General features: G+C 47.2%; 1 protein-coding gene across 4 annotated transcripts in view; it reads right to left on the bottom strand.

Annotated features, from left to right (window-relative positions):
* The window catches only part of ZNF106 (zinc finger protein 106), a 361,275-nt gene that overhangs the window by 228,298 nt on the left and 117,923 nt on the right, over nt 1-15,054 (bottom strand). For all 4 annotated transcript variants that reach the window (XM_063947828.1, XM_063947829.1, XM_063947830.1 and 1 more), the window contains exon 3: nt 10,901-10,962. In XM_063947828.1, the coding sequence (XP_063803898.1) occupies nt 10,901-10,962 (62 nt within the window). The remainder of the gene's footprint in view (nt 1-10,900; nt 10,963-15,054) is intronic.

The following is a 15,054-nucleotide window of genomic DNA, read 5'->3' as shown; positions in this document are numbered from 1 at the left end:
CACACTCCCGCGCATGCGCAGTATAATCCCGTGAATCCCGGGGTTGGATGCTCCAATCCCGGGATTCAAATCCTGGCATTTTTGGGCCCAAATCCCGGGATCCCGCCGATCCCGATCCCGGGATTGGCCTCCCTAGTCATGCCCGAAGCTGCTCGGTGGTATGGTGCTGAGGCACACCCATTATGACCATGGCTGTGCCCCAATTCTGAACTGCCAATGTACATGAAGTAAAAAACTGATAAAAGCATGTGCACTTTGTTAAAACATGGACTGTCCTTTAGATTCAGTGCAAAGTTATATATTCTAATTTGGAAACTTGTAGTGCAGAAGTGAGCTCTAGATACAACCAAGGAAGTGATCAACTGACTGGATTTTCAAGTGTAACTGAAAATCATTGTCTAATCTTCTACAGGAGCAACAGCCACAACTGAGGGGCAGATGTATTAACCTGGAGAAGGCATAAGGAAGTGATAAACCAGTGATATGTGCAAGGTGATAAAGGCAGCAGCCAGTCAGCTCCTAACTGTTAATTTACATATTGGAGCTGATTGGCTGGTGTGTTTATCACCTTGCACATATCACTGGTTTATCACTTCCTTATGCCTTCTCCAGGTTAATACATCTGCCCCTGAATCTATTCTCTGAAATGATTATGTTCAAAGCTTAAAGAAAAGGTAGTTGTGAACGCAGCTCTTTTGTCTGGCCCTACAGAGTACATCTGATTACGAGCCAAAGAAAACGTGGAGGTAACCAACTGATATAAAGAGCCAAGTAGTGCCTACATTCCCAGCACAGTAGTTTTCGGAAATCACACACCCAGAAGCAGATTTTCTGGAAACTCTGATTCGAATCCCAGGCAGTTACTTTTGATCATGGTAAGTAATTTTGTCTTCAGGTGTTCCAGCATAAAAAAAAAAATTATATTGTAAGCCTAATGTTGTGGAGAACTATACCTGTGTAATGGTTATAGACCTGTGTAAAATATATACATGACTAAAATTATACTAAATGAATTTTAAAAAGAACTCAATTCTTTACAGCTCTCCCGCTAGATTTCGAACATGTAGTATTAAGCCATGCTCTGCTGCCAGAGGAAAGACTTGGTGATCAAGGCTCTTTCTAGGATATTATCACTGGCAGCAGCAATTATTTACATGAACACTCATGTTTTTAGAACTTTGTGGATAGTAAGTAAGCATTTAAGGGATGATCTACTGATACTATTGGGCAAAATTGTTAGGATCTCCGCAATTTAGCAGCTTTTATTGAGCTATACGCATCTTAATGTCTGTACTATGAAATTAACGATAAGTACAAATAGATGATAGGAGATTAAAAAAACAGTTATGGTAGACTTACCATAGTTACATCTCTTTCTGCGAGGTACACTGGGCTCCACAGGGAAAACATCGGGGCGTAGAGCGGGCTCTTGATCCAGAGGCACCATCAGACAAAGCTTTGACTGCCTCAGGATGCATTGGTGCCTCCTCTATAACCCCGCCTCCAGACACAGAGAGTTCAGTTTTGTTAACCAGTCCAATGTAGGAGCAGGTAAAAGAGAAGGCAGATGTTAGTCTCATAGAACCACAGTCTCACGACAGGAGAGGGTACCAGCGGCTAATGCCATAAAACCCAAAGAAGCTAGGTGCGTCAGGGTGGGCGCCCTGTGGAAACCAGTGTACCTTGCAGAAAAAGAGTTAACCATAAATCAACCATAACACTCCTTTTCTGCAGCGGGGTACACTGTGTTCCACAGGGAAAACATTGGGGATGTCCTAAAGCAGTTCCTCAAGGGAAGGGACACACCCTATCGGGTAAGAGAACCCGGCGTCCAAAAGAAGCATCCTGGGAGGCGGAAGTATCAAAGGCATAGAACATAATGAACGTGTTCACTGAGGACCACGTAGCCTCCTTGCACAATTACTCTGGGAACACTCAACGGCAGGCCGCCCAAGAAGGTCCAACAGAGAGTAGAATGGGCTTTAACTGCAGCAGGAGCTGGGAGTCCAGCCTGCACATAGGCTTGTGCAATCACCATTCTAATACATCTGGCCAAGGTTTGCTAATTCGCAGCCCAGCCACCTTTGAGAAAATCAAACAGTACAAAAAGGGAATCAGACCTCCTGATGGAGGCAGTCCTCTCCACATAGACACGGAGAGCCCTAACCACATCCGAAGAACATTCTTTGGGAGACAAATCCGAAGAGATAAAGGCCGGAACCACAATCTCTTGGTTAAGGTGAAAAGATGACACCACCTTAGGCAAATAACCGGGACGAGTTCGTAAAACCGCCCTGTCCCGGTCGAATATGAGAAAGGGTGGACGATAGGACAAAGCGCCTAAATCCGACACCAGTCTTGCAGAGGCAATGGCCAGCAAGAACAGGATCTTGGCTGTGAGCCATTTCAGGTCAACCTATTCAAGAGGTTCAAATGGAGACTCATGCAGAGCATTCAGCACAACCGACAAAACCCATGGAACCACAGGAGGGACTTAGGGAGGCTGAATCCAAACACCACCCTGAACTACCGACTCTGAAAATCCTTTGGCTCTCAGGAGTGATACTTCAAGAGCCACGCAGTCAAAGCCAGTCTGGCCAGGTCTGGGTAGAGACAAGGGCCCTGTACGAGGAGGTATGGTCGTTGAGGAAGTAGAAGGGGATGCCCCGTCGACAGACCCTGCAGGTCGGAGAACCTTCTGGGCTAAGCTGGAGCAACAAGAAGCAACACTCCTCCTTCCTGTTTGTACTTCCGTAGAACCCTGGGCAGGGGTGACACTGAAGGGAACACGTAAGGCAGTCTAATGTTCCATGGAATTACTGGTGCGTCCAAGAACACCGCTTGAGGATCCCTGGTCCTTGATCTGAAGACCGGAACCTTGTGATTGTGTCGAGACGCCATGAGGTCTACGTCCGGTAGGCCCCACCTGTCCACTAGGAGTTGAAAGACTTCTGGATGAAGAATCCACTATACGGTGTGTACGTCCCGGCGACTGAGGTAGTCCACTTCCCAGTTCAGGACACCCGGAAATTAAAACTGCTGATATACTTGGCAGATGGTGTTCTGCCCAACAAAGGATTTTTTACACTTTCTTCAAATCCATGCAGCTTCGAGTGCCATCTTGATGGTTTATGTATGCCACTGTTGTGGCGTTGTCTGACCGTACCTGAAACAGCCTGTTCTGTACCAGAGGCAGGGCAAGTAATAACGCATCGAACACCGCCCTCAGATATAGGATGTTTATTGGGAGGAGTGATTCTTCCTTGGTCCACCAACCCTGAAAAGAGTGTTGCTCCAACACCACTCCCCATCCCCTCATACTGGCGTCTGTCGTCAGGACAACCCAGTCGGGGATCCAGAAGGGATGACCCCTGCTCAATTGCTGGTCCTGGAGCCACCAGGTCAGCGACAAACGAACCTCCGGAATCAACAAGATCATTTGGGATCTGATCCGATGAGGCAGACCATCTCACTTGGCAATTATTAATCGATGAAGAGGGCAGGAATGAAATTGAGCGTACTCCACCATTTCGAACGTCGACACCATCAGGCCAAGTACTTGCATCGTAGAGTGAATCGACATTCTGGGGTGACAAATGAAGTGTCTTATCCAGTCCTGGATTTTCAGGACCTTGTCTGGAGACAGGAAACATCTCTGACTGTGTGTGTCCAGAAGCGTCCCTAGGTGCACCATGCTCTGAGCTGAGACCAGTGAGGACTTCTTACAATTGATCAGCCATCCATGGGCTTGAAGGCAACTCACTGTCAATTGTACATGGCTGAGGAGAACATTGTGGGAACTCGCTAGAATTAGCAGGTAGTCCAAGTACAGAAGGATTCTGACTACCTGGCGACGAAGGTGTGCAGTCATCACGGCCATAACCTTGGTGAAGATCCGAGGAGCAGTGGCCAGTCCGAACGGCAGAGCCTGGAATTAGTAGGGACTGTCGCAAATGGCAAACCGCAGAAACTGCTGATGCGATATGGCACTAGGAATATGCAGATAAGCATCCTGTATATCCAGGGATACCATGTAATCCCCGGGATTCATCGCCAGCACAATAGAGCGCAACGTTTACGTATTATACTTGCTACCATCACATATTTGTTCAGTGACTTGAGGAAGACCCATTGGGTTTCTGCACCAGAAAATGTGTTGAATAATAGCCTCTGCCATGCTGGGACTGAGGTGCCAGCACAACCACTCCTGTACTCAGGAGAGAACCTTCCACCGTTTGTAAAGCCTGCGCCTTCAACGGGTCCAAAGGGAGTACCGTAGTGCAGAACTAGCGAGCGGGACGTCTCTTGAAGGAGACAGCGTACACGTGAGAGACAACCTGCAGTACCCAAGTGTCTGAAGTGGTCTTTAACAACACCTGGATGAACTGTAGAAATCGACCATCCATCCTGGGATTCCCCAAAGGGGAGGCCCGCCCTCTCATGCAGCAGGCTTGTCTTGTTTAGAAGCAGGCTGACTGGCTGCCCCGGATTGTTTCGTCTAGGGCTTGGTGGTCTTGGGAGCACAAGATTATTTGGGGTAAGACTGCCCCTTGGCTTTCCCTTGAGGTAAGAAAAAGTAGATTTGATTCTGCACTGGTTATAGAAAAATGTAAAGAATATATATAAACCAATAATATAAACCAACATTTGTTAAGTGAAGGGGTATAATTCCCTACATTCCCACTGTTGGTGGTGCACCTAGAAGTCAGTAATTGCTTATTGTATGCCAAAATGAAAAAGAGAAGACTACTTTTTTGGCGCACTCTTCAGAAAAAACAAGGATATGATATATCATGTATTATGTGTTGTTAGCGAAGGTAAAAATAGGATTTTAATTACCTACGGGTAAATCCTTTTCTTGTAGTCCGTAGAGGATACTGTGGTCCACATTAGTACCATGGGGTATAGACCGGTCCACTAGGAGCCATGGGCACTTTAAGAAATCAACAGTGTGGGCTAGCTCCTCCCTCTATGCCCCTCCTACCAGACTCAGTCTAGAAACTGTGACCGAGGAGACGGACATACTTCGAGAGAAGGATTTAACTGATCAGTGATTAGATTCGAACTAGCACACACAAATATGAGGAAAGCCATGCTAACCAGCTTGAACAGGAGCAGCATCGGCTGAACCAACAACATTACTTAACTAAAGTAACAGTGCAGAAAAACGAAACACCGGGCGGGCGCCCAGCAACCTCTACGGACTATGAAATAATAAATTACCGGTAGGTAATTAAAATAGGATTTTAATTACCTGCCGATAAATCCTTTTCTTGTAGTCCGTAGGCGTATGCTGAGGTCCATATTAGTACCATGGGGTATAGACGGGTCCACCAGGAGCCATTGGCACTTTAAGAATTTAATAATGTGGGCTGGCTCCTCCCTCTATGCCCCTCCTACCAGACTCAGTCTAGAAACTGTGCCCGAGGAGACAACATACTTCGAGAGAAGTAATTACACAGATAGTGGAAAGATTCATACCAGCTCACACAAACATGTGAATCCGGCCAACATGCCGGGACAACTGCAGCAACAGTTGAAACAGTAAATAACGCATTACTTACCTAGGAACCAGGTAACAATGAACCATAAAATCAATGCAGGAAAACGAAGCGCTGGGCGGGAGTCCAGCATCCTCTACGGACTACAAGAAAAGGATTTACCGGCAGGTAATTAAAATCCTATTTTCTCTTACGTCCTAGAAGATGCTGGGGTCCATATTAGTACCATGGGGATGTACCAAAGCTCCCAGTTCGGGAGGGAGAGCGCGGAGGCTCCTGCAATACTGCCTGACCAAACTTGAGGTCATCAGAGTATCGAACTTGTAAAACTTGGCAAACATGTTCGAACTAGACCAAGTAGCAGCTCAGCACAGCTGTAGGGTCGAGACACCACGGGCAGCCGCCCAGGAAGAACCCACTTTACGAGTAGAGTGGGCCTTAACCGATTTCAGACATGGCAGTCCTGTCGTAGAATACGCATGCTGGATAGTGAACATGATCCAGCGCGAAATTGACTGCTTAGAAGCAGGACACCCAATTTTCTTGGGATCGTAGAGCACAAATAGAGAGAGTCAGATGTCCTATGAGGAGCAGTCCTCTTCACATAGATCTTCAAAGCCCGTACCACATCCAAGGCCTTTGAAGCAATTGAGGAGTCAGTAGCCACTGGCACCACACACAATAGGTTGGTTGATATGGAAAGCCGATACAACCTTAGGCAGGAACTGTGGACGAGTCCTAAGTTCCGCCCTGTCTTCATGGAAGATCAGATAAGGACTTTTGCAAGACAAAACACCCAATTCCGACACGTGTCGGGCAGAAGCCAAGGCCAACAGAGTGACCGCATTCCACGTGAGAAACTTGATGTCAGCCTCCAGTAGAGGCTCAAACCATGCAGATTGTAGGAACTGCAACACCACATCTAGATCCCATGGTGCCGTTGGCGCCACAAAGGGAGGCTGGATGTGCAGAACCCCTTTCAAAAAGGTCTGAACCTCAGGGAGGACAGCCAATTGTTTTGAAAGAAGATGGACAAAGAAGAGATTTGGACCTTAATGGATCCCAATCTCATGCCCATATCCACTCCTGCCTGCAGGAAAAGGAGAAAACGTCCAAGTTGAAACTCCACCGCAGGAGACTTCCTGGCTTCACACCAAGAAACACATTTCTTCCAAATACGGTGGTAATGTTTAGACGTCACCCCATTCCTAGCCTGAATCAGGGTAGGAATGACCTCACTCGGAATACCTTTCCGAGCTAAGATCTGGCGTTCAACCACCATGCCGTCAAATGTAGCCGCAGTAAGTCTTGATATGCGAACGGCCCCTGCAGCAGCAGATCCTCCCGAAGGGCCTTGGATCTTCCAGCAGAAGATCCAGTAGATCCGCATACCAAGCCCTCCTTGGCCAGACCGGAGCAATGAGGATTGCCAGAACCTTTGTTCTTCTTACCAGCTGAAAGACCGTTGGTATCAGAGAAAGTGGAGGGAACACATACACTGACGTGAACACCCACGGTGTTACCAGTGCGTCCACCGCCACTGCCTGTGGGTCCCTCGACCTGGAACAGTACCTCCCCAGCTTCTTGTTGAGGCGGAAGGCCATCATGTGTATGTGAGGAACCCCCTACCAACCGGTTACCTCCTCGAACACATCCGGATGGAGGCCCCACTCCACTGGATGGAGATCGTGTCTGCTGAGGAAGTCTGCTTCCAGTTGTCTACTCCCAGAATGAAGATTGCCGACATCGCTACAACGTGTCTTTCTGCCCAGAGGAGGATTCTTGACACCTCTGACATGGCAGCCCTGCTCTTCGTTCCGCCTTGTCGGTTTATGTAAGCCACTGTGGTGACGTTGTCCGACTGCACCTGAACAGCCCGATCCTGCAGAAGGTGTGCTGCTTGCAGAAGGGCGTTGTACACGGCCCATAGCTCCAGGATGTTTATTGGGAGAAGAGATTCTTGATTCGACCACCTTCCTTGGAAGGTTTCCCCCAGAGCGACTGTTCCCCAACCTCTTAGACTTGTATCTCTGGTTAAAAGGATCCAGTCTTGAATTTCGAACCTTCGGCCTTTCAGAAGGTGAGGAAGTTGTAGCCACCAGAGGAGTGAAATCCTAGCTTTCGGAGACAGGCGTATCCTCTTGTGCATGTGTAGGTGAGAGCCCAACCACTGGTCCAATAGGTCCATCTGAAAAGGTCGAGCATGAAACCTGCCGTACTGCAGAGCCTCATAGGCGGCAACCATCTTCCCCAGAAGGCGTATGTATTGATGAACCGATACCTGGGTAGGTTTTAGGACATCCCGGGCCATTGCTTGAATCACCAACGCTTTCTCCATCGGGAGAAATACCCTCTGCACTTCCGTGTCGAGGATCATTCCCAAGAAAGACAGCCGGTTCCAGATGAGACTTTGGAAGGTTTAGGATCCAACTGTGCCTCCTGAGCAGTTGTGTCGTGAGCACGATGGACCGCAAAAACCTCTCCCTGGACGATGCCTTGATCAGGAGATAGTCCAGATATGGAATTATGTTCACCCCCTGTTTGCGGAGGAGAACCATCATCTCCGCCATCACTTTGGTGAAGATCCTCGGTGCTGTGGAGAGGCCAAACGGCAGCGCCTGGAACTGATAGTGATCGTCCATCAGCGCAAACCTGAGATATGCTTGATGTGGCGCCGAAATGGGAATGTGGAGGTAAGCATCCTTGATGTCCAGAGACACTAGGAACTCCCCATCCATCAGTCCTGAGATGACAGCTCTCAGAGATTCCATCTTGAATTTGAACTCCCTGAGATAAGGATTCAAAGACTAAGTTTAGAATAGGCCGCACCGAACCATCCGGTTTCGGTACCACAAAAAGGTTTGAATAATAATCCTTGTTCCGTTGCTGAAGAGGGACCGGAACAATGACCTCTGACACCACCAATTTTCTGATGGCCTCCAGAAGAATTGCCCTGTCTGCCAGCAGGGCTGGCAAGCCTGACTTGAAGAAACGTTGAGGCAGAACTGTAAAGCCGAGACACCCTGGCAGCCATCCAGGAAGAACCCACAGACCTAGTAGAGTGGGCATAAACTTTCAGAACCAGCAATCCTGCCGATGAATAAGCCTACTGGATAGTAAGAGGACCAACTGACCTGGACCAAGCCCCCTCACCATCACTATTGGACTTTGTGGAAAGGACTTCTTCATCCGTGACCATCCTCTGCATTTTTATATCAAGGGACTGCCACTTGCGGGAAGCCGGACCGCTTAAACGCCTTGAATACGTCGATGGCAATTATCAACCACGGTTGCCAACTTTATGAGTCCACACAATTCTTTTCATGGTGACTGTATATCAGGAACAGGTTGTTTGCTTCAATTTTGGTCCTCGTACTTTCACTAATTGGGAGTAATATCAAATCTTTTATGGAATTTTAAAACATATTTTTAATATATTTGTTTTTAATCATTGTGTCTTTTTTCCCAATTTGTTTATTCATTGTATGCAATATGTTATGCCATTAAATATGTGGGTTGTAATGATCTGCTCTCCTCATATGTGACTATAAGCTCTACATAATCTATTGCTGAGGTAAAAAATGTCTAACCAAGAGTTAAAACCCCTGTTAGTACGTTGTGGCCAATGTGGGCATCAGTGGAGGCTCAGCGCGCCCCTCACAGCGGGACACACCGTCAACGTGCGTCTGTCTGAGCGCCCTGAAGCGCAGCCTGCAGTCAGAGCTGCGCTCCAGCCTTTGTACCGCCATTCACGCCGGCAACCCGCTAACTGGGACGCTGACATTGTACTCACCACTCTTCCTCTTCTTGCTCTGTTAGGGGGTGGCGGCGTGCTGCGGGAGGGTACGCTGCGCCGTGGTGTGGCTTGCGAATGGCTCCCTCAGGAGCTCCTTGCCCTGTCAGCAGAGAAACGGGACCATTAACTCTAAAGAAGTTGGGCCGTTCTCCCTCCTAAGTCCCACGAAGCAGTCAGGCTGTTGCAAACCAGCCCTGACTGAAAATAACAAACATTGAAAATAAAAGTAGAAAACTCTTCAGGAGCTCTCCAAATCGTGACCGGCTCCTCTGGGCACATTTTCTAAACAGAGTCTGGTAGGAGGGGCATAGAGGGAGGAGCCAGCCCACACTATTTAACTCTTAAAGTGCTAGTGGCTCCCAAAGGACCCATCTATACCCCATGGTACTAATGTGGACCTCAGCATCCTCTAGGACATAAGAGAAATCTAGCTATAAGAAAAGTAACTTCACAACTAAAGCAATATCAAACATCTATACCGCTTATTGTAATATCTTTTTACTAAGTACTGCTCCCATAATGAATATGGGATCCGGTCTGAAGATCGACAGTGTCTAGGTCAGTGATGGCTAACCTTGACACTCCAGCTGTTGTTAAACTACACATCCCAGCATGCCTTGCATCAGTTTTAGCATGGCCAAATAAAACTGTAGCAGGGCATGCTAGAATATGTAGTTCAACAACAGCTGGAGTGTCAAGGTTAGCCATCACTAGTGTAGGTCAACAATGTTTAGGTCGACCACGATAGGTCGACAGTCACTAGGTCGACAGTGTTTCTAGGTCGACAGTGTTTCTAGGTCGACATGAGTTTTTCAAAAAAATTCTCTTTTTTTTTTTTTACTTTTTCATACTTAACGATCCACATGGACTACGATTGGAACGGTAATCTGTGCTGAGCAAAGCGAGGCACCTTGCCCGAAGCATGGTGAGCCATGCGAGGGGACAGTGCACTAATTGGGGTTCCCAGTCACTCTACGAAGAAAATGACACCAAAAAAAACTCATGTCGACCTTTTGACCTGTCGACCTTCTGTCCCTGTCGACCTATAGTGGTCGACCTAAATATTGTTGACCTAGACACTGTCGATCTAATGATCCACACCCATGAATATATTATTTGCAATTCTGGGTTTCAGTGCTTGATAATGTCGACAAGAGTAGCCAAGCTCTTACATGTAGATGAATCAGGAAGTCCTAATAAGGACTGGTTACTCCTACTTAGGACCATGACTGACAGCCCCTTGAATTGTGATGCTCTACAACAAATGACATTGGTGTTCTTAGAAAGTCAATGCCCATGTATTTGAAGAAAGTGTGTAGGAAGAGTGACAAAGTGTTGCATAGTTCACCAGATATTTCGGGCTGACAAACCTCTGCAATGAAAAACTTTCTCTGCAACAGTTGGTATATAATCAGTCACAGCTGTTCTGACCATGGAGGGATGTCACAGATCTCCAACATATAGATAGCTACAGTATTTCACGCCTCTGATACAAGTTCATACTGAGCTGTGCGCACACATATAAAATTAATGGTGTTGGAAAAAAAGAGATCACCTATATAAAGCAAAATATGTGTGTTATATTGTGTCACATGCATATTACCTGCCCCTTAGGTTCTCCAGTTCCCTGTGATGCAGCATGCTACGAATATGCTCATCCATTTCCTATGCAAGTACAAAACAAAATAAAAAAGTGTATGAAGTGGCTGTTGCATCTATTATCACAGTGGTTCCCAAACTCTGTCCTCAAGACACCCTAACAGTCCATGTTTTAAGAATATCCATCCTTAAGCACAGGTTACTTACTTAGTACCTCAGTCAGTTACCATCTGTGCACAAGCATGGAAATCCTTAAAACCTGGACTGTTAGGGTGCCTTGAGGACCAAGTATGGAAAATCATGTATTAGTCACAGCACCAGCGTGGCTGAGTTTCACATTAACAGAAAGCATATGAAACTCAGTCACTGATATCACAACTGCACTAGGTATACACAGATGTGACAGCTACAATAAGGAACTACAAGTTACTGCTATCAGTGTTAGACAAGAGACATGTTCACTATTCATCACCATATGGTAACCGAACATCATACATAACTAAAAGACTCCAGCAAACTGATCTTACTTACATCTCAATGTGTCCTGACCATCGGCCATAACTCATGATATGGCTTATAGAAACATAGGGGCATATGTATTAAGCCTGGAGAAGTGATAAAAATAAGATTTTAAACCTTCCGGTAAATCTTTTTCTCGTAGTCCGTAGAGGATGCTGGGGACTCCGTAAGGACCATGGGGATAGAAGGGCTCCGCAGGAGACATGGGCACTTTAAGAAAGACTTTAGATCTGGTGTGCACTGGCTCCTCCCTCTATGCCCCTCCTCCAGACCTCAGTTAGAGAAACTGTGCCCAGAGGAGACGGACAGTACGAGGAGAGGATTTTTGTTAATCCAAGGGCAAGATTTATACCAGCCACACCAATCACACCGTATAACTTGTGATATACTATCCAGTTAACAGTATGAAAACGACATAGCATCAGTCCAAGACCGATGAGACTATAACATAACCCTTATTTAAGCAATAACTATGTACAAGTCTTGCAGAAGTAGTTCGCACTTGGGACGGGCGCCCAGCACCCTCTACGGACTACGAGAAAAAGATTTACCGGTAGGTTTAAAATCTTATTTTCTCTTACGTCCTAGAGGATGCTGGGGACTCCGTAAGGGCCATGGGGATTATACCAAAGCTCCCAAACGGGCGGGAGAGTGCGGATGATTCTGCAGCACCGATTGAGCAAACAGGAGGTCCTCCTCAGCCAGGGTATCAAACTTATAGAACTTTGCAAAGGAGTTTGAACCCGACCAACTAGTAGCTCGGCACAGCTGTAGCGCCGAGACCCCTCTGGCAGCCGCCCAAGAAGAGCCCACCTTCCTAGTGGAATGGGCCTTGATCGATTTAGGTAACGGCAATCCCGCCATAGAATGCGCCTGCTGAATCGTGTTACAGATCCAGCGAGCAATAGTCTACTTTGAAGCAGGGGCACCAATCTTGTTGGTTGAATACAAGACAAACAGTGCTTCTGTTTTTTTGACCCGAGCCGATCTGGCCACGTAAATTTTCAAAGCCCTGACCACATCAAGGGACTCGGGATCCTCCAAGTCACACGTAGCCACAGGCACCACAATAGTTCATATGAAAGGATGAAACCACTTTTGGCAGGAATTGAGGACGGGTCCGCAATTCCGCTCTATCCATATGGAAATCCAGATAGGGGCTTTTATGTGATAAAGCCGCTAATTCCGACACTCGCCTAGCCGAAGCCAAGGCTAATAACATGACCACCTTCCAAGTGAGATTTTTCAACTCCGCCGTTTTAAGTGGTTCAAACCAGTGTGACTTAATGAAACTTAACACCACGTTAAGTTCCCAAGGCGCCACCGGAGGTACAAAAGGAGGCAGAATATGCAGTACTCCCTTCACAAAAGTTTGTACTTCAGGGAGAGAGGCCAATTCCTGTTGAAAGAAAATGGATAAGGCCGAAATCTAAACCTTAATAGATCCTCATTTTAGGCCGAAATTCACTCCAGTTTGCAGGAAGTGAAGGAAACGGCCCAGATGGAATTCTTCCGTAGGAGCATTCCTGGCCTCACACCAAGAAACATTTTCACAATATACGGTGATAATGTTTAGATGTCATGTCCTTCCTAGCCTTTATTAGCGTAGGAATGACCTTATCAGGAATACCCTTATCCGCTAGGATCCGGCGTGCAGCCGCGGTAAGTCTTGGAATAGACATGGCCCCTGTTGCAACCGGTCCTGTCTTAGAGGAAGAAGCCACTGATCTTCTGTGAGCATTTCCTGCAGATCCAGATACCAGGTCCTTCGTGGCCAATCTGGAACAATGAGGATTGTTCTCATTCCTCTCCTTTCTACCATTCTCAACACCTTGGGTATGAGAGGTAGAGGGGGAAATACATAGACCGACTGGAACACCCACGGTGTCACTAGGGCATCTACAGCTACTGCCTGAGGGTCTCTTGACCTGGTGCAATACCTCTGTAGCTTCTTGTTGAGGCGGGACGCCATCATGTCTATCTGTGGCAGTTCCCACTGACTTGCAATCTGTGCAAAGGCTTCCTAAAGAAGTCCTCTCTTGGATGCAGGTCATGTTTGCTGAGGAAGTCTACTTCTCAGTTGTCCACTCCCGGAATGAACTGCTGAAAATGTGCTTACATGATTTTCCGCCCAGCGGAGAATCCTGGTGGCTTCTGCCATTTCCACTCTGCTCTTTTTGCCGCCTTGGCGGTTTACATGAGCCACTGCAGTGATGTTGTCTGACTGGATCAGAACCAGTAGGTCGCGAAGCAATGTTTCCGCTTGCCGAAGGGCGTTGTATATGGCTCTCAGCTCCTGGATGTTGATTTGAATACAAGTTTTTTGACTTGACCCAAAGACCTTTGAAGTTTCTTCCCTGTGTGACTGCTCCCCCACCTCAGAGGCTCGCGTCCGTGGCTACCAGAATCCAGTCCTGGATGGCGAACCTGCGAAAGGTGAGCACTCTGCAGCCACCATAGGAGACACACCCTGGCCCTACGGGACAGGGTGATTAACTGATGCATCTGTAGATGTGATCCGGACCACTTGTTCCGTAGATCCCATTGGAAAGTCCTCGCATGGAAACTGCCGAAGGAAATGGCCCCGTAAGATGCCACCATCTTTCCCAGGACCCGAGTGCAGTGATGCACTGACACCTGTTTTGGCTTTAAAAGGTTTTTTACCAGAATCATTAGTTCCTGGGCCTTCTCTATCGGAAGATAAACCCATTTCTGGTCCGTATTCAGAATCATACCCAAGAAGGGCAGACGAGTCATAGGAACCAACTGTGACTTCGGGATATTGAGAATCCAGCAGAGTTGCTGTGACACCTTCAGCGAAAGTGACACGCTGTTCAACAACTGCTCTTTTGATCTCGCCTTATTAGGAGATCGTCCAAGTATGGGATAATTGTGACTCCTTGCTTGCATAGGAGCACCATAATTTCCGCCAATTACCCTGAAATTGGTAATGACAATACTGTACCGTAATTCTCAGGTACGCCTGATGGGGTGGATAAATGGGAACATGAAGGTATGCAGCCTTTATGTCTAGATACACCATAAAATCCCCCCCTTCCAGGCTGGCAATGATCGCTCTGAGCGATTCCACCTTGAATTTGAACCTTTTCAAGTATAGGTTCAGAGATTTTAATTTTAAAATAGGTCTGACCAAACCGTCCGGTTCCGGGACTACAGCCAAGGATGAGTAATATCCCCTTGCTTGTTGAAGGAGGGGAACCTTGAGCACCACCTGTTGTAGATACAATGTGTGAATTGTATTTAATATTATCTCCCTTTCTGGGGGAGAAGCCGGTAGGGCCGATAAGGAAAACTGGCGAGGAGGCACCTCTTCGAATTCCAGCTTGTAACCCTGAGAAACAATTTCTATTGCCCAGGGATCCACCTGTAAGTGAACTCAGATGTGGCTGAAGAGTCGAAGACGTGCTCCCACTGGGGCGGACTCACCTAGCGGAGCCCCAGCGTCATGCGGTGGATTTAGTAGAGGCCGGGGAGGACTTCTGTTCCTGGGAACTAGCTGTGGCCTGCGCCCTTACCTCTGGTAAGAAAGGACGCTCCTCGTACTTTCTTGTTTTTTTGTTTTGTTTTGTTTTTTTTGCGACCGAAAGGACTGCATTTGATAATGTCGTGCTTTCTTAG

The sequence above is a fragment of the Pseudophryne corroboree genome, chromosome 12, assembly GCF_028390025.1.
Source record: "Pseudophryne corroboree isolate aPseCor3 chromosome 12, aPseCor3.hap2, whole genome shotgun sequence".
Lineage (NCBI taxonomy): Eukaryota > Metazoa > Chordata > Amphibia > Anura > Myobatrachidae > Pseudophryne > Pseudophryne corroboree.
This window is presented reverse-complemented; position numbering and strand designations above follow the sequence as displayed.